At 48.3% G+C, this 23,021-nt stretch overlaps 1 protein-coding gene across 1 annotated transcript in view; it reads left to right on the top strand.

The window, feature by feature from the left end:
- Window positions 1–22,225, top strand: part of LOC121864780 — a 37,825-nt gene extending 15,600 nt beyond the window's left edge. The window contains exons 3-5 of the mRNA XM_042363949.1: window positions 18,593–18,801; window positions 19,192–19,480; window positions 20,167–22,225. Of these exons, the coding sequence (XP_042219883.1) occupies window positions 18,593–18,801; window positions 19,192–19,480; window positions 20,167–20,273 (605 nt within the window). The 3' untranslated portion in view covers window positions 20,274–22,225. The remainder of the gene's footprint in view (window positions 1–18,592; window positions 18,802–19,191; window positions 19,481–20,166) is intronic.
- The last annotated feature ends 796 nt before the right edge of the window (window positions 22,226–23,021 follow it).

A 23,021-nucleotide genomic window follows, 5' to 3' on the forward strand; every position in this document is an offset into this window, starting at 1 on the left:
TTCCCTACACATAATGCTGTAGTGTAGTGTAGGAAGTATGAGGTACACAGGAAGTATGAGGTACACAGGATATGTGAGGTGTAGGACGTGTGTAGTGTGGGATACACAGGATACTTGAAGCGGTGTCATACAGAAGGTGGTGTAAGGCGAGTGTTGTTGGACCAAACGGCTCTACGGTAAGGGAGACGAGATGACTTTTAAGACAGTTGTATGTTTAGTAACGTGTAAGGTCACGTGAAACATGAAGGAATATTTTAAGAGATATTTTTTTAATTTTAGTATACTCAAGTCAGTAAAGGTGATGCTTGTTTGAAAGGTTATAATTAGGACATGTGTTGAGGTGGTTCATGTTTACTTTCTCCGAGACAGGTAAGAAAATCCGTGTTTATGTTGCCATTTGATGGTAAGGGAGAGGTTGTTATCTCCCTTCACTGATATTGTCAAAAGGTCGCTCCTCCATCTTACTCTACAAGACGTTGCCACCTCGTCCACCTCTCAGAGACCCTCACGTGAGAACTGCTGGCCGCGACGGGGAGGTGCCGAGAGTAGTAGTAGAGGCAGTGAGAGTGAGAAAGGACTCATTTATCAGGTGAAAAGTGAGAGTTAAGAAGGAAATTAAAAGATGGAAGTGAGAGAGGAGGGAGGGAGGGAGGTAGTGCCGGGGTCTGAAGCCTGCTGGGACGTGAGGGGCGGGCCGGTGAGGACGCAGAGGGAGGGAAGTCGTTTGTCATTATTACTGACTGGGGTGTCTGTCTCCCTTGACATATCCACATCACGACAAATTGCCGACGGTGGCACCTCATCTGGGAAGCTCCGGAGACCTGGCCTCTGAAAACTTCGCTGGTACGGTATACCTGAGCACCTCCTACCTCCGTCAGATACTAGTTTACCCTGATCGCTGGCACCTTATCCCCCACCACACACACACACACACACACACACACACACACACACATTTCGGATCGTTGCATCAGCAGTGGGTTACGGTAGACAGACATCAGCAGCTGATATCCTGTGAATGTCAGCCTAAATGTACACCTCGGAGAGTAGCGACCACAAGACATTAACTCCTCCTTATGACTCCAAAAGACTCCCTCGCCTGCAGGTCCCGCACACAGGTACTTGATGACCGACTCTGGCTACTAACAAGGAATTTAAGCTTTAGCTGGCGGGGGTGTGATGCTGTTGCTAGACACGAGTGTTGGATGACTTCCTTAATCTGTTGACACGGGACTCCCTCGTCAGCCTCCAGTACGGGACAACTTACACGGGTTCTGACGCCGGATTTTATTTTGGTCAGCGGAAGTCAGCACAGTCGTCAGCCGCTGCTACGTGTTTACCAGGTAGTTTTTTCGGTACTAGGAGGGGCTTTAATCAGTGACGTCTACCACCTTCACCTGTGACCATCATCCACCTTCACCTGTGACACCATCCACCACCACCACCTTCACCTGTGACCACCATCCACCACCACCTTCACCTGTGACCACCATCCACCACCACCTTCACCTGTGACACCATCCACCACCACCTTCACCTGTGACCACCATCCACCACCACCTTCACCTGTGACACCATACACCTTCACCTGTGACCACCATCCACCACCACCTTCACCTGGCAGTACAGAGCCGCTACGTTTACCCAGCTAGACCACTCACTCGCCGCCTCCTGCACCTCCAGATACCAGCGCTGTTTATCAAGCTTTACAGTGACACATCCTCCTTACCTCCCTGCATTAGTCTCTCCTTCTCACTTGCCGGTTCCGATATTACCGGTTGTTAGTGACATCGGTAGTGATTTTTAGCGTCGGACACCGATATTAAGGCGTCACCTACCAGTACTGGGCGACGTCTCTAGCCGCGACATCGAGGTGGTACTACTACACACGAACGCCATTATCAGTTACCTGCAGCGGACACCAACATTCACTTACCATCAGTGTTGACTTGAACTCGCCGGCTGTTTGTAGTCTCCTGGAAAACGTGATCATTCTCAACATTTGCATTTGCACGGCCACGCTCAGCAATATCGCAATTATCCGTTGCTCCGTGATTACGTATGTAAATGATGAACCGACAGTGGTAGTGATGGCGGAGCAGTGGGGAGGTACACGCCAGCTGCCACGATGATCGACATTCCTTAACCGCCGCATAGGAGTAAAAGCCGTACTTGAGAGATGGTATTGCACGGTGTTGCCCCCGAGGCCTGGCGCAGGTCCTCGCGGGCCAGTTGTCAGAGCCACCCACGTTTTCTATATCAGTGTGAACGGTGGACTTTGTTGCTGTCAGTTGTGAACCGCGGTCGCCTTCTGCTGCCCCCACCGGTCCATGAATGTTCCTGTGGGCCACATAAAGAGTCCTCTGCTGCCCTATTGTGGCTCAGGACATTCTCTGTGGCCCTTGATGGTCCACATGATACATCAAGTGGTCCACACCCCGGGGCTACAGTAGTCATCATAGCCGCCCATCCCCCGGAATGCTTTCCTGCCATAACACAAGCGTTCATTATTTTATTGTTTATGCTGGTTCCTGGAACATGACAACACTTAACAGCGTGAGTTATGATTCATGTACTGTACTGCCGCTTCTGTATTGACCGGAATTCCTTTTTGATGTGCAGTTGACTTGTGGGAGAGTGTGTCTGTGAGAGGTTTTTGATTGGTTGACACTACAGCCTTGTCTTATGACCTGATTTTTGATTGGTTGACACTACAGCCTTGTCTTATGACCTGATTTTTGATTGGTTGACACTACAGCCTTGTCTTATGACCTAATTTTTGATTGGTTGACACTACAGCCTTGTCTTATGACCTGAATTTTGATTGGTTGACACTACAGCCTTGTCTTATGACCTGATTTTTGATTGGTTGACACTACAGCCTTGTCTTATGACCTGATTTTTGATTGGTTGACACTACAGCCTTGTCTTATGACCTGATTTTTGATTGGTTGACACTACAGCCTTGTCTTATGACCTGAATTTTTGATTGGTTGACACTACAGCCTTGTCTTATGACCTGATTTTTGATTGGTTGACACTACAGCCTTGTCTTATGACCTGATTTTTGATTGGTTGACACTACAGCCTTGTCTTATGACCTGATTTTTGATTGGTTGACACTACAGCCTTGTCTTATGACCTGAATTTTGATTGGTTGACACTACAGCCTTGTCTTATGACCTGATTTTTGATTGGTTGACACTACAACCTTGTCTTATGACCTGATTTTTGATTCGTTACGTCTTGACTCAAACAGTAGTAGTTAGTAGTGAGGTTCTAACAGGGCAAAGACTGGTGTAGGGAGTAAGTTTATATACCAGTGTTGTGTTGTGAGGTTGTAATGGCGTTGTGATGATGTTGTGTTGTGAGGTTGTAATGGCGTTGTGATGATGTTGTGTTGAGAGGTTATAATGGTGTTGCGATATTGTGTTGTGGGTTATGGTGACGTTGTAATGATGTTGCGATAATGTTGTATTGTGGGTTATGGTGATGTTGTAATTGTGAAGATGTAATGGTATTGTGGTGTGGATTTGTTGTGAGTTATGGTGACGATATGGTGAGGTTATATTGTGAAGTTGTAATGGCGTTGTGGTGCAAGACGGGTGATTCTTTACTAACTTATAATGGCACGAAGGTTGATGACACCAGTAACGACGCATTAGGGACCTCAAGTGGCGGTGCTGTGGCGTAAAATGTGTTTTAACTTAAACTTGAAATAGCATAAGTTAATATACCTTAACCTAAGTCAGTTGAATCCAGCGTCCCTAACCTAACCTAAACGAACCTAACCTAACCTAACCAAACCAAACCAAACCTAACCTACCAAACGTGACTTAATCTTACGTAATCTTCCAAACCTTAAGTAAATCTGTTATTTTGGCGGCTGATGGTGGCTTGTGGGTGGCTGGCGGCTGATGGTGGCATGTGGCTGGCTGGCGGCTGCCTGGGTGGCTGGCAGGCGGCTGATGGTGGCTTGTGGGTGGCTGGCGGCTGGTGGTGGCTGGCGCTGATGGTGGCATGTGGCTGGCTGGCGGCTGCCTGGATGGCTGGCAGGCGGCTGATGGCTGGTTGGCAGCTGATGGTGGCTTGTGGCTGGCTGGCTGGCTGGAGGCTGGTGGGAGGCTGCCGTGATCGTCAGCAACATTGCATGATGAATCGTAACCACAATGTGCAAATGAAGTTTTTACTAAATGACATCAACCTTGTAATGAGTCCCGGCCAGTCCCTTGCCCTCACCCGGCTTGTGAGTGGTGAGGAGGAGAGCGTGGTGAGGGAGCGAGTGGTGAGTTGTGATGAGAGTGTGGTGAGGGGTGAGTGGTGATGGAATGAGTGGTGCGGGAGTGAATGGTAAGGGAGTGAGTGGTAAGGGAGAGAGTGGTGAGAGAGTGAGTGGTGAGGGAGTGAGTGGCGAAAGAGTGAATGATAAGGGAGTGAGTGGTGAGGGAGTGAGTAATGAGTGAGCGGTAAAGGAGTGAGTGGTGAGGAGTGATGACTGTTGACCCAATTACGAGTATTAAGGTAATTATAGGTAATTATAGTAGTGAGGTATTAATGAACATGCTTTACCAGGTTATACAAGCCTTCATCATACGACTTATTGATGTGTGTGTGTGTGTGTGTGTGTGTGTGTGTGTGTCTTAGGGATGAGGAAAAGAGAAGGGGCGTGCTTACCCATAAGAGAAGAGTGATCACATGAATAATGATGGATGACGCAGCTCAGATGATTGTAGTCTCGGCACTCCTTAAATGAGCTTTCATTTTCTTGATAGATGACGACACAGCAGCTCTCTCTCTCTCTCTCTCTCTCTCTCTCTCTCTCTCCTCTCTCTCCTCTTTCTCTCTCTCTCTCTCTCTCTCTCTCTCTCCTCTCTCTCTCTCTCTCTCAACCCAAATTATTTTCATGATTATAGTTGTGTGTGTGTGTGTATATGTAAGCGTTGTGTGTATGCATGTGTGTGTGTGTGTACGTGTGTGTATGTACAGTATGTAGGGTGTGAGTTAATGGTGAAGATAGTGGGCACCCTCTTAGTGTTCAGTGGATCTTCCTTTGTTTTAAATGAGGAGGAGGAGGAGGAGGAGGAGGGGGAGGAAGAGGAGAAGAAGAAGAACAGGATTTTTGCAGCCTGATTGGATCGTGGTTATTCGTGGTGGTGATGGTAGTGGTAGTAGAAATAGTAGTAGTAGTAGTAGTGGTGATGGTAGTAGTGGTAGTAGTGGATATTCTAATCTTATATCGGAATCCATATCCCATCCACACTCACTATAACGGGGTCAAAACACCATCCATAGGCAGTATAATGGGGGTTACCGAACATGATTACTGTATCGAGGTCAAAACAGTCCATAATTACCATAACGGGGTTTTGATTTATGGCTACTATATCGGGGTTCAAACATAATTTTATCCACTATAACAGGGTCACAACATCATTCACATCCGCTATAATGCCGTCTAAACACTCTCCACATTCACTATAACAGGGTCTAAACACTTTCCACATCCACACTAACGAGGTCTAAACACCATATTAACTCGGCAATATTGCAGATGTAAATGCGTCACTCTTGATGTTTTTGTTGCCAATTGATTTTTAGCGTGTGAGGCGTAATTCTTATTTAATGGCTGATTGGGAGAGGTTTACTGCGGGTGTATGAGAGGTGGTAACACTGTTTGTTGTGTTGGGATGGTGGCACTGCTTGGCTGTGTTGGTGATAAGTGTTGGCAGGTTGTGGTATTGGTGATTAGTGTTGGTGGGTCGTTTTGGTGGGTTATCGTGTTGGTGGGTTGTCGTATTGGTGAGAAATGTTGGTGATTAGTGTTGGTGGGTCGTTTTGGTGGGTTATCGTGTTGGTGGGTCGTCGTATTGGTGAGAAATGCTGGTGATTAGTGTTGGTGAGCCGTCGTGTTGGTGATTGTGGTAGGCGATTATGTTAGAACAGGTGAGGACTGACGATATGAATGACAGGTGAGGAAGATACCACTATACATCACTGCTGGTGGTAATGTTGGCAGTATGGTGTCAGTTATAGAGGACAGGTATGGTGGTAATGTTGGCAGTATGGTGTCAGTTATAGAGGACATGTATGGTGGTAATGTTGGCAGTATGGTGTCAGTTATAGAGGACATGTATGGTGGTAATGTTGGCAGTATGGTGTCAGTTATAGAGGACAGATGTGCTGAAGTTAACATCACAAGTGTGGGTAAACAGTTATAGACGTCAGTTATGGTGTGACCTTAACGCTACGGCATCATCACCGCAGTTATAGAGGTGCGTCAGGCTGGTGTCGGTGGCGGCTGAGGCTGCGACTGAGGCGGCGGAGGTGGCGGTGACGGTGATGGCGGTGGCGGCTGAGGTGACGCAGCAGCCCAACCGTAAACTGCACGTGAATTTATGAGGAACCATCAAATATCGGCAATAAATACTGCGAGAGGAGCCACCATGATATCTGGCGGGAGATCTTCCACCTAACGATTTATTTTACCGACCTGCTGCCGTCTTTATGGCTCCGTGGCCGGCCGCAACGACGGGCCTCCGTGCTTTATGTGGTTTATATGTGTTTTATACACTTTGCGCCCGGCTATGTAGTAGGCTTTTACGGAGTTTAGTGTCCGGCCGCCCGCCCAGGACCGGCTCGGGACCGGATTCTTGGTGGCGAGGTTGGCCGGAGCGTCGTGACCCAGCAGAAAAATACAAGAAATGTTCCCAACTCATCAAGGTTGACCTTGTCGCCCCCTCATGACCCTCGATCCTGTAGCAGTAGTGGAAGCTGGAGGACGATGGTAGGGTGGGGGAGTGGCGTGCTGTAGTGCTACTTCTACCGCACCTCCTTCAACGTCCACACCCCCTTCAACGTCCACACCCCCTTCAACGTCCACACCTCCTTCAACGTCCACACCTCCTTCAACGTTCACACCTCCTACAACGTCCACACCTTCAACGTCCACACCTCCTTCAGCGTCCACACCTCCTTCAACGTCCACACCTCCTTCAACGTCCACACCTCCTTCCACACCTCCTTCAACGTTCCACCTCCTTCAACGTTCACACCTCCTTCAACGTCCACACACTCCTTCAACGTCCACACCTCCTTTAACGTCCACACCTCCTTCAACGTCGCGTCCACACCTCTTCAACGTCCACACCTCCTTCAACGTCCACACCTCCTTCAACGTTCACACCTCCTTCAACGTTCACACCTCCTACAACGTCCACACCTTCAACGTCCACACCTCCTTCAGCGTCCACACCTCCTTCAACGTCCACACCTCCTTCAACGTCCACACCTCCTTCAACATTCACACCTTCAACGTCCACACCCCCCTTCAACGTCCACACACCCTTCAACGTCCACAACTCCTTCCTTCAACGCCAACATCACCTTCAACGCCCACGCCACCATGACCCGTGGGAACCGCGGGGAATACACAATTTATTGCGCTCTTTTCTAATATTTTAGCACATTGTATTAGCATAACTGCCCGGCCAGTCTGTTACGCCACTCTGCATGTTCCCCGCACCACTCACCTCTATTTATGCACATTTAAATGATTTCATTTAGCTTATTACCAGTAAAGTTATCTGTTCCCTTGTTCTTTTTTCTTTCGTCTGCAAAGTAGAAGCTCGAGCGGTGAATTCATCTTAGGTGTGACTCTTGTATCGTTGGTGGCAGGAGGGTTGTGTAGGGAGATGGTTGGAGGAGCTGCCTGGAGGTATTAGTCAACTGGTGTATAGTGTATGGTGATGTATGCACACCTGTACAGCGTCCCGGGGTACCTGCCATCACGCTCCCAGGATTTGGTACAGTATACGTCAACAGCCGGCAGGCGGAGAGAAAGATGTTGCTCGGATCCGCGTGTTGTAATGTCATTTAGCATGGTGTGTGTGTGTGTGTGTGTGTGTGTGTGTGTGTGTGTGTGTGTGTGTGTGTGTGTGTGTGTGTGTGTGTGTGTGTGTGTGTGTGTGTGTAATAATATGTAATAATAATAATAAACGGTTTATTAATAGAGTTGCAGCCGGTGGCTGAAAATATACAGACTTACATATGATTTAGACATAATGATATAATATGCATTGAATACATTTACAAAACTGTACAGTACGTAAATCAGGAGTTGTTTATTATTTTAACAATAGAAGGGATGGTGCTATGTGTGTGTGTGTGTGTGTGTGTGTGTATACACAGAGCCGCGGCGATATCACAGTCAAGGCGGTTTAATCGAGAGATGACTAAGGAGCCATCAGTAATGTGTGGTGAGGGCGTGTGGCGGGCGGGTTGGTGAGCGCGCCAGGGGGTGATTACCACACAGCGGGGGTCGTCTATCCCCCCCATCCCTCGTCTCCCGCCCCCATCATACCCACCCACCCACCCTCATCCTTCTCCCACCCCTCCCTGTCCTCCCTGCCCTCCCTACCTGGGTAATGCACCGCTCAGGGTGATGCACGTACACCTGATCTTGGCTCAGGTTGGTCGTGTGCTGATACGGTGGGAGAGTGAGTGATTGATCTGCGAGGTGTGGGTGGCAGCTGCTGTTACAGGGTGTGGGTGGCCATTGGGGTTTGATATGCAGGTGACTGTCGGCCCAGGAAGTAAAGGTGACAGTAATGCAGGAACCTATAAGAGTCTAGAAAATGCTGTTCACATTCGAGAATGGAAGCTACGTGTTTTGTGTACCTGGAAATTGTAAATTAATGTTGAACTTAAAAGTTATAAAAGGCAACTGGGTTTGAAAAGTACAGGTCATTGGTGGGTCAGAAAAATGTAAGTTATTGTTGGCTGGTGAGTGTAAATGGACTGTGTACCTGGACTTATTTAATGGGTGTTGGACCAGAAAAATGTGAATGTGCGTTGGACCTGACAGGTGTGGATGGCGGTATTTGACTTAGAAGGTGTGAATGGCTCCTGGAATTGACGGAAGAGAATGACCACTGAAGCCAGATGGTGCAGATATACCTGTTTAACCTGACAGGTACCAAACCTGGAAGATGCTGTAGGCTATTGGACCTTGAGGGGTGAGGATGGCCTCTACATCTCAATGAAGATCTGCAAGAAATTAGTGTTTAGTTGGCTGGAATCTTCAGTTGGTTAGTTGGCTTCGAAGAGGTGAATGATCGGTGATTCTTGAAGACTAGTAAATAATGACGTAAAGGAGCTTCAAGATGTAAGAGACAGATCTGGAAGTCTTCATTAGTAAGGGGTAACTAGAAGCCTTCAAGAACAAGTTACTTTATTGAGCAGGTGGCCATGGAAGGTCTTACTAGCCGACGGTCCTCCAGCAATGTTAACCAGTACGTGATCCCTGAAGACTTGTTTACTCAGGAGACTCATCTTGAATCTTGAGATCTCCTCTAAGAGCTACACGTCTGCTTCCAGCTTAATCACACTTACTACCAAAACGGGTACACCTGGAGACTTACAGTAGTTACCTAGAGGGCGCTAAGTCGAGCAGGAGAACCTCGGTGGTAAGGGGAGGAGAAAGATCTAGAGGACTGCAAGAGTGGATGGCGGACCTGGAAAAGTATCTGTAGTTGGGAGACTTGGAGGACGCTTGTGACAAATAGGAGCTAGTAGGCGTCAATGGTTAGGAGACCTATAAGGCGCTTTTGATAGGATGACCTGGAAGGCATCGGTAGGAGGGGGACCTGGCTGACTCTAGTGACAGGTAGACCTGGAAGTTATTGTTGGTTGTGGGACCTGGAAGGAACTGGTGATTGATGGAGGGGGAGCAGAGAATGATCCCAGTGGCTCTTGAGGTTGGTGGAGCCGGCGGCGCGCCATTAATTTCGCTTAGTCTCGTCACTTGTTAATTGGAACTCTACCCAAGGTGAATAATTATTTTGCATTTGCATATTGGGAGAGAGTGGCGGCGAGTTGATGGTCGGCCCGAGGCTGTGGTGATGGTCTGGTGGCGCGTATAGTACGTTTTTATCCGAGGTTGTCTGTGGCCGTCTGACTGCTGTAGTTTGTCTGTGGCGATTACTTGTGACCGATGGTATATCTTAGTAATGGTTTGTGGGTCAAATACTTCTGGAAAACAAATGATGTGTTGTATGGCAATAGTTTAGGGATGTGTTGTAGTCTTAACTCTATGTAACACAAGCAAGATTTATTGTTTCAACAAAATGAATTCCCATGTTGATTGCTAATCCCAAGATGGATAAATTAATTAAGACTCGGAGTGTAATGATCCAGGCAGGGTGGATACAAACAGGGAGGGAGATAACAAAGATGAAACAGTGGAGGAGGACGAGACGTATATGGATGAGTGGAAGATGGATAGAAATGATCAGTGCGGGGAGGAGGATGAGAGGGATAAGAGATGATGGATCAGCCGCCAGCAGCCTCACTACGCTGATAGACCCCACAAGGGACTTATCCCGCCCCCGCCAGCCAGCCAACTTGTAACTTTATCTTTGAGGTAATTAATGGCGAGAGTCCCCTGCTGGCGGAGCACCAACGTGACCTTGACACCTCGGCGCCTATTCATGCTTAATCTGGATTGTTCCTCGTTTTTACGTGAGTTGTGTTGGATGTTGACGAATTGTGGCCATGTGTCGGGATATTGAGGCCGTGTCTCGCTGTGGCCGTGTGTTGTGTCCACTCCGCTATAAGGCTCTGGTCTGGCCACGCCCCATTGAGGTGGGGCTCGGGGAGGCTGGGGCTAGTGGCAACGCCCCTGTGTGTTTATCATTCCTGGACGACATCTAACTGTCTCTTAACACAAAGCATCGTATCTGGAGTAATGCTGAGGGGCGTCTAGGCATCATCTTACACGCTCTCTTCATCGCGGTCATCACCTTCAAGCACAGTGATCGACGACGACTCCCGGCTTGTCATCTGCTGGACCAACACCAAGTTATATTCTCTATGCCTTAAACAGCAACACCACCTCAGGGTTAATGAGACCTTCAACTACACGTTACCACATCGTCGCTCTAATATTCTTGGTCCAATTTGCATCGGCTGGTCTTAATTTACCTGTGGGCTTGTAAACTGTGATGGAATCATAGAAGTCTGTGAGTGAATTTTTGTTATCGTCTCTTGCTTAATAGAAACTGGTATTAACTTGGATTCTTGTTCTGTCGTTTACTTAAGTAATTTTCTTCACAATGTTTGGTAATGACTACAAGGCGAAGATAGATTTAGTGATTCATTTACCCACAAAAAATATATCTTTAGTTACATTTTCTGACGACTGGGAGTGTCCCTGTGAGTGGGATTGTCATAAAGTGTGGGTGCAGACAGCGCCACGCCACTCACCTGGTTTATTGTGAGACATTCAATACCTTGGAGAGGCGGGACTCACCCACTGCCTCAAAGGGACCGAGACAATAAGGGTTTGATTCCGTCCATAAACGATATGATAATGAGCCTTTTGTGCCGTTCTCCCTACATGAATGGCCAGCGCCTGGATCTATTTATATTACCTCCGCTAATTGTTACCTGCCACCCACACCTGACGGAAACGCACCTTAAATCAAGAAGAATTTTATTAAAGTTGGTGTACAGGTGTTACGGTGAGGTAAGTCAGGTGTGGCCGCTGCTGCACGTGTTACCTGGGCGATAACACTGTTAATGAGACAAGTTATGGCGGGGGGTAACAAGGTGATTGGACATTTCAGGTACCAAAAAACACGGTATTAGGACATGTGACAAGGGGAGTAACGACCTAATTAGACAAATAACTGGGAAAAACCTAGTTAATTGAACTTAATGTATGGGAGATAATAGTCATTAATTAGGATCAAGAAATTAATTGGAGGTGATCAGTGGAAAGATAAAAGTTAATTGTACCTGTTGTAAGGGGAAAACCACAAGGTAAATTAATATGAGAAATGATATGTGAAGTGAACATGTCAGGGACTCGAACAAAACCTAACCTAAGCCACATTAACCAAACACCTGGCTTGAGAAACAGGAGTAAACAAAAGCAAATAGGACACGTCACATGGCCACCAACAAGCTACGTAGACATGTCAAGGGTAATAATTTATCATGTTATTTTAAGATGTTATATCACGGCTAATAAATATCCATGTCATGTCTAATAAATTATCACGTTACGGTACTTTAAACATGTCAAGTTGTCATGTAACAGTTAATCAATTTTTCATGTCACTTTAAGAATAACCATTTCACAAGTCATGTCAAGAAAGATTCCAGAGGTTCATAGTTCATGTCACTGCCACATCTGAATATACTGAACCCGTCCCTCGACATGCTGAAATAATCATGTCTACTTGTGTGTGTGAAATGTATCCTTCATCACCCTCATGTTACTTTGTATATGACATGACAAACAGAGTGACTGACCTTACAAAAATGGACACTAGTCGTGGCCTCTGTGTCCCTAAACGATCACCTGTCTGTACCGCCATGGTCGTCTCCCTGATGGCGTGTTTACCTGCTGAAGGGAAACATAACATTCAAGTGACGAATTATACTAAACCAGAATTTATTTTACGTCAGTGACTCATCTGTATCATCACACAACAAGGAGGTACCCGGGTAATACGATACGTCTTTTGGAAACTAGAAGCAAAGTTGTATAATTCTGATGGACATATTTAGGGGAAGTCCTCCTCTGTGTGGTGATGAGGGTTGAGTTGCTATATTATATTTTCTAGTTAAAGGAACACAAAGTAAGAATGCTCTGATGGCGGTGTAGAGATGACCTGTAAGTCAAGAGTGATATATTAGACCCCGAGGGAAGTTGAGGATTTAAGTCACTTCAACACGGTCCGCCCCTTAACAGCGTCTTGGGCTCAGGGGAGAGACTCACTCGCCTCGGCGACAGAGTGTGAGGCTCTGACCCGACACCCGCCTCCCGCCATTGTTAGGAGTCCGGCCATTGTTATTTTCTTATTGACTCTGACTCGTCCTTAACTTTATCGGGCGCGTGCGGTGACGGCGGGGAGTGAGCGTGGGGGGAGGGAGGAGGGGGTGTGGGGGAGGAGGGTGTGGGGGGGGAGGAGGGGGGTTCTGAGAGGTGTAAGGAAGGTTAGGGAGGGAGGGGTATGGAGGGTGGGGTTGACTAAGCCTGATGCACTACCGACGTACAGACACATGATGGCGACGGCTGCTGGAGCTAAGATGAGGAGGAGGTAGAGGGGGAGCTGGCAGGAGATGGAAACTGAGGATAACACCTGAGGAAGGCACCGACGGAGGGGCCTCAGGGTCGGGTCGGCTGTATACCGGGGGTTTAGGTGGTTGTATCGGGGCTAGGGCGGGTGATGGATGAACCCGCTATCATGATCATCCTCCGTCATGCAACAAACGTCACCCGTCAGCCAGACAGGACGCACCGGGCACACTCACGCCGCCACAACATCGTGTTAACACCAGCGCCACTATTAATACGCCAACAATTACTCGGCGTGTGAGAGACTGAACACACCCAACGTACACGGACACCAGCGACCACCTCCACCAACCTACCTCTTACCAGCGACCACCTTCACCTACCTACCTCACACCAGCGACCATCTTCACCTACCTACCCCACACCAGCGACCACCACCACCTAACTACCTCACACTACCATGACACAACCAGAGTCTGGATCACTATCTTTCCACACGTTGAAGTTACTGAGAGAGAGAGTAATACAACCAATTATCAATACTATTATGAGTTCTCCATCTATAATAACAACAATGTAATGATGAAATAGCATATATATGATAAATAGAATGTGAAAGAGAAATCCAATAAACAACTTACATTATCTTACGAGGCCTCAACATTCAGCAACATTCCTCTCGTCTTAAAATATCGGTGATACGGTTTGATTTATCGCCGGGTGTGACTTTTTTCCCCTTTGTGCTTTACTATGAGTGTCACGTCTCCAGGGGTGTGGTGGCACTGTAGCCTCTCACCCACACACCCACATGACTCATGGTAACTGCTGCGTGGTTGCAATAATATGTCATCATTATCAGAGTCAGCCGAGCCTGCAGACTGTGGTACATACAACTTCTGAGGTTCCTGGATCTTTATTCTTCCTTCATCGTGGCTCTTCCTACTTCCTTCATCGTGGCTCTTCCTTCATCGTGGCTCTTCCTTTATCATGGTTCTTCCTTCATCATGGCTCTTCCTTCTTCTTTCAGCATGGTTCTTATTTCCTTCACCATGGCTCTTCCTTCATCATGGTTCTTATTTCCTTCACCATGGTTCTTCCTTCTTCCTTCATCATAGCTCTTCTTTCTTCCTTCACCATGGTTCTTCCTTCTTCCTTCACCATGGCTCTTCCTTGTTCCTTCTTCATGGCTCTTCCTTCACCATGGCTCTTCCTTGTTCCTTCTTCATGGCTCTTCCTTCACCATGGCTTTTCCTTCTTCCTTCTTCATGGTTCTTCCTTCCTTCTTCATGGCTCTTCCTTCTTCATGGCTCTTCCTTCATCATGGTTCTTCCTTCTTCATGGCTCTTCCTTCTTCCTTCTTCGTGGTTCTTCCTTCACCATGGCTCTTCCTTCTTCCTTCACCATGGCTCTTCCTACTTCCTTCATCATGGCCCTTCCTTCTTCCTACACCATGGCTCTTCCTTCTTCCTTCATCATGGCTCTTCCTACTTCCTTCATCATGGCTCCCCTTGTCTTCTTCACCTTGGTTCTCCTTGTCTTCTTCACGCTGTCTCACCCTGTCTTCCTCACCCTGGCTCTCCCTGTCTTCCACACCCTGACTCTCCTTTCCTCCCTCACCCTGGTCTTCCCTCCTGCACTACAAAACCTCTCTCCCTCACCCCATATTCCTTCACTACTATCCTTTTAATAAGGAACCTGACCAAGAAGGAGGACTCGAGAACACCTCATCGAAAAGGACCTCTTGGGAGCCGCCTTCATCACCTCATAGAGAATCAAATAAAGCGAGTTGATCAGATTATACAGAGACAAATAGTGAACATCAAATACAATTAATTTATTCAGGACGCTCCCAAGATGGAAACTCATTGAATATATTGAATCATATACGACGTACTCAGGCCCAGGGTAACACAGGGGGTTTAGAGGCTGAAGGATCATCTCTCTACCACAGATAATTGACTTCAAGGTAAACAAACAGGAGTGCCGACGTTATACACCAAGATTTGTCGATAGTTTTCAATAGATATCATCAGGGAGTCCGTAAACGTACTTCATAAGGTCTTTGAAATGCCAGAGAATTGAAGGGTGATAAATTGGGACGATGGATTCTCAGCTTCATAACAATTGATTGAAATATTGAATAGCCAAAGAGATAAAATCTGTTTATTTATGGTTTGAAATGGGTCGTTCCCCAGGATAGTGTGTTGGGTCCCCCGTTGTTTCTATGTATCTTACCACGATAAGAAACGTATCATTAATTCTTGACGAAATAAAATGATCAAGGATAACCTCCTCGTTTAAGATCATGAGATTATTGTAAATTAGATACCAGTGAGATTTCTTGAGTGAGCTGCTGATGATGGTAATGTGATGTGAATTGTAGTGAAGGTCCTTTGTAATCACTCTCGAGGAATGCAGGAAGTAGCGAGTTCTTATTTTAGTCTCATCTTGGGAGTCTCCACCACGCCCTGAGAGAGTCTCCACTACAGCCTAGGAGACTTTCCACCACAGCCTAGGAGACTTTCCACCACAGCCTAGGATACTTTCCACCACAGCCTGGGAAGTCTCCACCACAGCCTGGGAGAGTCTCCAACACAGTCTGGGAGAGTCTCCATCACAGCCTGGGAGAGTCTCCACCACAGCTTGAGAGAGTCTCTACCACAGCCTGGGAGAGTCCACCACAGCCTGGGAGAGTCTCCGCCACAGCCTAGGAGAGTCTCCACCACAGCCTGGGAGTGGGAGAGTCTCCATCACATCCTGGGAGAGTCTCCACCACAGCCTGGGAGAGTCTCCGCCACATCCTGGGAGAGTCCCCAGGTCTCATGCAGCCTGGGAGTCTCCCCACATCTCTGGGAGAGTCACATCCTGGGAGGTCTCTGCCACAGCCTGGGAGAGTCTCCACCAGCCAGTGGGAGAGTCTCCATCACATCCTGGGAGAGTCTCACACACAGCCTGGGAGGTCTTCGCCACATCCTGGGAGGTCCCCACTGCAGCCTGGGAGGTCTCTCCACCACAGCCTGGGAGTCTCACCCATCCTGGAGAGTCCCCACCACAGCCTGGGAGAGTCTCCATGCCTGGGAGGTCTCCACCACATCCCTGGGGAGTCTCCTGTCTCACATCCACAGCCTGGAGTCTCTGGGAGAGTCTCACCACACCTGGGAGAGTCTCGCCACAGCCAGGAGGTCTCCACCACAGCCACATGGGAGTCCTGGGAGAGTCTCCATCACATCTGGGAGAGTCTCCGCCACAGCCTGGGAGAGTCACCACATCCTGGGAGGAGTCTCCACCACAGCCTGGGAGGTCTCACTACAGCCTGGAGGTCTCCACCACAGCCTGGAGTCTCCACCACAGAGTCTCCACCACAGCAGGTAGGTCTCCACACATCCTGGAGAGTCTCCGCAGCCTGGGAGAGTCTCACACTGCCTGGAGAGTCTCCACCACAGCCTGGGGAGGAGTCTCCGCCACAGCCTGGGAGAGTCTCCCGCCACAGCCTGGGAGGTCTCACCACAGCTTGGACTCCCCCATCCTGGGAGAGTCTCCGCCACAGCCTGGGAGAGTCTTCGCCACTGCCTGGGAGAGTCTCCGCCACAGCCTGGGAGAGTCTCCAATACAGCCTGGGAGAGTCTCCGCCACTGCCTGGGAGAGTCTCCGCCACAGCCTGGGAGAGTCTCCGCCACAGCCTGGGAGCGCGGGTCAGGGCAGGTCGCGCCGCCTATTTACATATCTATTTGGACAAGATTAATGGGAGAGCGGGAGTGCCGGGTCTTTGGTCTTCGGGTCTTCCCACAATGTTTCGGGTCCGGACCAGACCGAAGCCGGACCCGCCGGCGGCTGTGTTGAGGTTCCCGCGCTGTGTTCTCCACCTGATGTGTTATTACTATGTGGTGCCGGGATGGCCCTGGTCATACCTCAGTGCCACATAGTGTTTGCCATAGTGCCACACACGTGGCACAGCCTGCTTACAAGACTAGACCCCCGAGTGCCTCGCCTTATCTGCATTTCTCAATTAATCAGGGCGTGAGGCATTAAAGATGATGGTGGAGGTGAGGAGAGGCTAGTTGTGGCCTCTGTGTCGGGGACCACAAGGGTCAGGGTCGCCTGGCCACCTCCTACACTCTCACTATATTTGATAATTACCTCCTGGGACTGTGACGTGTGGCCCAGTGTTTGATGATGGAGCTTTGTGGCCATGATAATGTGGAGGGGTATCCCGACGGGGAGGGAGGGGGTGGGTGAGATAGTCCCCCAAGCTCAGTCTTACATACATTCACATGTCACTTTGACTTAAGAGGATATAATTGCTCCCTCTAGATCTTCACCCTCGTGGCCGAGTGTTAAATGCAAGGGCTGATTCTTTTGTTATGGTGAGCCTCTACGCTGCTTTAGTCGTAACTCACAGCGTCATACACTCAACACACCGTCCACCAAGATTTACTGGATCACCGTGATGATCATCAGGGGGACAGAACGGATCAGTTTTGTGTGTGAAGTGTTAGTCATCCTTCGAATTATTGGAAATAATATGAAGAGTTGAGTTGCGTATTGATCCACCTACAGGTCCCAGCACAGGTCCTCAGGTGTCGTTCTTTAGCTCAGTCCGCGACACCTGTACCGTCCATCAGGTATATTAATTCCTAACAGATGTAAACAAAAACATTTTCAGCTTCACTTCACCCCGTGTTCAGTGGGCGTCGTCCTAATGTTATGTTAGAGAGCCCGGGTTTATTGCTGGGGGGTTAAATGTGAGTAACTTATTCGTTCATTAGCCGTGCGGGCCTTGGTAAGGCTCCGACAGCCTCGTGCACTGGGCGTGATTCATGGTCTCTGCAGGGAGGAGTGTGTCTGCATCATTAATCCAACATGTAGTTATTAAATGTCGGTGATGGTAGTGGGCGTGTGTGGGCGGGGAGAGGCGTCATAAGCCCCTCCCTCCGTGTTTTCTCTCGCTGCCCCACCAGCCACCGACACACCCCGCCCACTCCCACCCACCTCCCGCCCACTCCCGCCCAGTTCTCGCCCACTCCCGCCCAGTTCTCGCCCACTTCCAACCATCTCCCTCTGTTTGTTGACTCATACTGGTGTTTGTGTATACATGTTGAAGTGTGTTTACACAAGTTAGTGACGTGTTCTTAGTGTTTGTTTATGCAAATTTAGGAAGTGTTGTAGTTTGTCTACACGAGCTGAGCTGTGTCTACGCTCGTAAGCGATGTACCCAAGTTTGTCTACATAGCTGGGGACGTGTTAATGACTCTTTACACCAACTAACGTTTGTTTATCGATGGTAGATACGTGTTATGTTTATTGTGAGCCGCTGGAGACACTTCTGTCTCGTCTGGACTAATGGTTGTTGTTCCTCGTCGTAATGACGACTTGTGTACACGTGTTAGGGCACTTGAGGCAGACGTAATAAAGGCTGAGTAATTTTGATGATGGTGCACATAAACAATGATCTCCCGGTGTGTATAAATAACTGTGTTGACTAATTCTGTTGTCTCTATTGCTGTACAGGTCGGGGCGGGTCCCCCCCATGCTCACAGGAGGCGCTGCTGGAGGCGACGCGACTCACCATGTGGAAGCTGTACAACCAGGGACTTGGAGGAGGCGGCTTCCAGCACGAGGACGAGCCCCCCAAGCTGCCTCCTCCCCCTCACCACCCCATGGGCGGAGTGCCCTTCCCTCCCCAGAAGGAGGCGCTTAACCTCGAAGTCAAGGAAGATGTGAGTATCTCAGACCAACTGAGTGTATCGGGTGCTGTCGGTGCCCTGAACCTTGTGCATGTCCTTACTTATAAAGTCACTGTAGAAGTACTTTGAACAATTATAGATAAACAGTTGGAAGAATTGTAAACTTGTAGTCATGTATTTACATTGTTATCCGGAGAACTTAGAAAAATATAACGAAAACTTCCTCCTGTAGAGTTATACCCAGTAACGGCACAGTAACTTAAACTAACGTCAGTCAATTTGTTGTTGTTGTTTACTATTCACCATTGCATGCCAGTAGAACTTAAGTTTGATGTAAAATAACCATGTACGTAAAAAGGAGGGTGTCACAGATGCCTACCTGGCACTGTATCACTCTCCCTGAGTTTGTATCTTGTCACGTAGGAAGTGCCGCTTCTTTTTGATAACCGAGGATATCAGGCCTTCTGCTTGCAGCGGCCGGGGCGCGTCAAGGAGAGCACCGACCACCGCAACGACATGCGCAATGACATGCGTAACGACATGCGCAGTGACCTGCGCAACGATCTCCGCAGTCGCCTAGAAGAGAGTGCGATACCACCCGCGGCCAAGCGACCCGCCCAGCACGAGGACTCCCATGATCCACGACTTCCACCGCCCACCACGCCCGGACCTCCAGGACAACCAGGAACCAATATTAAGATCACATCTAGGGGTAAGTCCTCAACCTTATGGCACACACACTGTATTGTGGGGTGGGGGAGGAGGCAGGTCGGGCACCAAACACCTGTAGAGGCTGGATGTCCTCGGCCGGCCAGGTAGCGCCAACACAGATGTGAGGGCTGCCTCCCTCCCGGTGATGCTTCATCTCAGTGTTGGTCTCTTTACACTTTCTCAGAGTCCAAAGTTTCCTGCTGACGACCGTTATGTTGTTTCATTCTCTGTCTCCCGTCACACCCTTTTGCCTTTTTTTTGTCTCCTTCCTCTTACCTCTTGCATAATGCTTACCGAGGCAGCTCTCACCTTTCCCACAAGCTGTTGTATTCGAGTGTGGGTGACGTGTGAATCAGTTCGTATATTTACTTTGTAAGATTCACTTGTTTCTGGTCAGTGTGTGACAGGTTCGGGGAACACGATATCCCAGTACACATAGATGACACAGATCCCTGACATTTGTGAAGCTTCTAATAATAAATAAATCTGTTTACATTCCTTATGGTTATTTTGTATTTGTAAGCATCTTATGAAAGCTCACCAATACAACTCAATCAGTTCTTAGATCATTAACGTCAGAGAGAAACGGCGCTGGTTTTGCTGTTCATATAGATTTTTCACAAATATGTAATTTTAGTTCAGTTGTTATTTCGTTGGTGTTGGTAACATGTTGTTGTTGTGTTGCAGGGGACGGCCGGAATCAGGACCAGAGTTTGGTCGTCAGTATGGAGATCAACGGCATCCTCTACCAGGGAGTGTTGTTTGCTCAGGCACCCCGGGCTCGCTTCAGCTAAGGTGCTGCCCTCCCTTCCCACCCCACCATCCCGCCATTTCGGAAGATCCAGTCTCGCTTTTAGGGACTGTGAGTGGTACAGGGTCGTCCCCGTCCCCTTGGGGCTGTACTCTCCCTGAGGGGCTGCGGGCGGTGAATCATGGGGTGGTGCACAGCCCGTGAGGATCAGTTCGGCTGTGAACACTCGGGTCTCCCACCTTCAGCCCTGCCCTGTTGGCCAAGTGCCTCGACATTTGGCCCTCAGTTGTTACCTTGTAATAAAGTCAGTGTAGTGCTTAAAGAACATGCTGAACCCTGAATCAGGGTTACTTGTATTTATTTGTGTAATTATTTTGTCGTGTGATGATAGGTGTACAGTAATGTTCTGTGTGCGAGTAAGTGGCATAATTCCTGTTTCTCTTGTTAAGTTGTCCGGTCAGTGTAACGTAAGACAACCATGTGGTGATCTCATGAATGTAATAATACTCAAGTTGGGTGGCCGCGATGGGCCCACTCGTGCCCATGGTAGGCCGAGGTGTGGCCATGGTAAGCTGCTGTAGGTGCGGCCTGGACCTGGCCACCAGCACCTCGTGGCGGCCCAGTGCTTGTTGAAGGAAAGAGTGTAGAAGACCAGTGTATCGCCGACCACCGTGGCCGCTCCCTCGGCGGGTTGGGTGGCCATCTATCCATGACTTTTCCCCCCTGGGCAGGAGACCCACCCACTCGCCCACCCGCCCACCCATCATCATGACCGCCCACTCGGTGCAGACAATCAGCCAAGCAGTGGAGTAAAGTACACGCTGCTTCCCGCCAGTTACGTTGTTGATTGTTTGTGTTGTTTTTGGTTGGCAGATGTTGACGAGAGTTGACGCTGAGGAAGGTTCAAGGTTCCTACTGTTCTGCAATGTTGACAGCAGGACGTGACCAGATGGCCTGCCCACGGCCTTCGATACTGTTATTATTTATGTGCGACGAGGAAGAGTTTGTTGATTGACGTGAAACAAAAGTTTAATAATTCAGAGTCCGGGAAGTGTTGATAACAGTGCAATATCCTGTTACTATTACTCAAGATGTCAAAATTTATATCATGTTTGGCAGATGTTCCTTGTACCTGAACAATTGTTTGACTGAAAACAAAATTCCAGGTTTTCTTTCTTGTGACTTGTGTGTACGTCATTTTAATGCTATAACAAACAGACGTCAAATACCCAATCTGTATGCCCCACCCTCAGTATCTTATAATATTTTTTGTAATACCAATATTTTTTTTCTTCTTATTTTATTATTATTATTTTTTTTATATTACATATTTTTGTTAGGATGAACTATTTACGGTTAGTTAGTTAGTCAGTGGTTAGGTTATTTGTGTGTGGAGCGTGGCGGGTCACGTGACCAGGGCAGGTGTGCCCGGCGGGTCGCTGGTGCAGGTGTAGCATGTACAGTTTGTGTGCAGTTTACTCAGGGATCCTCATCTGTGCTCACGGCCCGCGGCTGCCGCGTGCGGTGCCGTAGCAGATGCTGCGACGCGGGCACGGCCACATCCGCGTGACAGGACGCTGCCGCCGCCTCCGCCGCGCACCCTCAGGACCCACTCCTGGCTGCGGCTGAGGCGGCGGCTGCATCGCAGGGGCTGGCGGCTCCCTGGCCAGCCCTCAGCGTAGCCAAGGGGGCCTCTATCCCCCTCCGTGGAATCTCACAGTGTCATGCTCGGGCAGCGTGTTTTTACTTTATAACTTAAACTACCAATTAAAAAAACGATTTCACTGTAGCTTTAAGGTTCTGTTGTAAATTACTTGTACGTGTACAGAGTGTACAGCTGTCCAGTGTTCTTCCTAGACCAAAGGAGGGAGGGGGGAGAGCCTAACCTGGTCCCCCCCTCCCCCTCAGGATGGATAACTGACAAGCTTATTAAGAGGCGGTAGAGCGGCAGTTACTTAAAAGTGAAACTGTATTAATAAAGTGTTAAGTAGTGAGTCTTAAGTGTTTTGTTGTTTCCTACTGTCAACACGACGCTGGCTGAATACTTTATGTATTGTGGACACCAGTAAATTTGTGTCTGCCTTCCAAGAAATAGGCCTATACTCGTTTGTTTTCCAAGGGGTAAGTTTATTCTTGTTTGCTTTTCCTGAGGGGTAGGCCTATAATTGTTCTTTCCAAGGGTTAAGTAGGCCTATTCTTGTATGTTTTCCCAAGGAATAGGCTTATACTTGTTTGTTTTCCCAAGGGGTAGGTAGGCCTATTCTTGTTTATTTTTCCCCGAGGGGTAGGCATATTCTTGTTTGTTATTCCCAAGGTGTGTGTAGGCCTATTCTTGTTTTTTTTTCTCATGGGATAGGCCTATTCTTGTTTGTTCTATCCAAGAGGTAGGCCTGTACTTGTTTGTTTTGCCAAGGTGTAGGCTTATTGTTTGTTTTCCCAAGGAGTAGGCCTATTCTTGTTTGCTCTTCCCAAGGAGTAGGCCTATACTTTGTTTTTCCCGAGGGGTAGGTCAATACTTGTTTTTTCTTAAGGTGTAGGCTTTTTCTTGTATGTTTTCCCAAGAGGTAGGTAGGCCTATTCTTGTGTGGCCTCTAGAACACGGTGTCCTTTGTAGTACGTAATTGGAAATGATATAGAAACAGTATACTGATCCAGATATCATCCTCTTCTAGGGGGATATACCCATTGTGTCTTTCCTAAGGGGAATAATCATACCATCTAGATTCTAGAGCAAGGGATATACTCACCTCTTGTTCCATCCTAAGGGGTATATCTATCCCCATCAACCCAC

Source organism: Homarus americanus, unplaced genomic scaffold (genome assembly GCF_018991925.1).
Source record: "Homarus americanus isolate GMGI-L3 unplaced genomic scaffold, GMGI_Hamer_2.0 scaffold9233, whole genome shotgun sequence".
NCBI lineage: Eukaryota > Metazoa > Arthropoda > Malacostraca > Decapoda > Nephropidae > Homarus > Homarus americanus.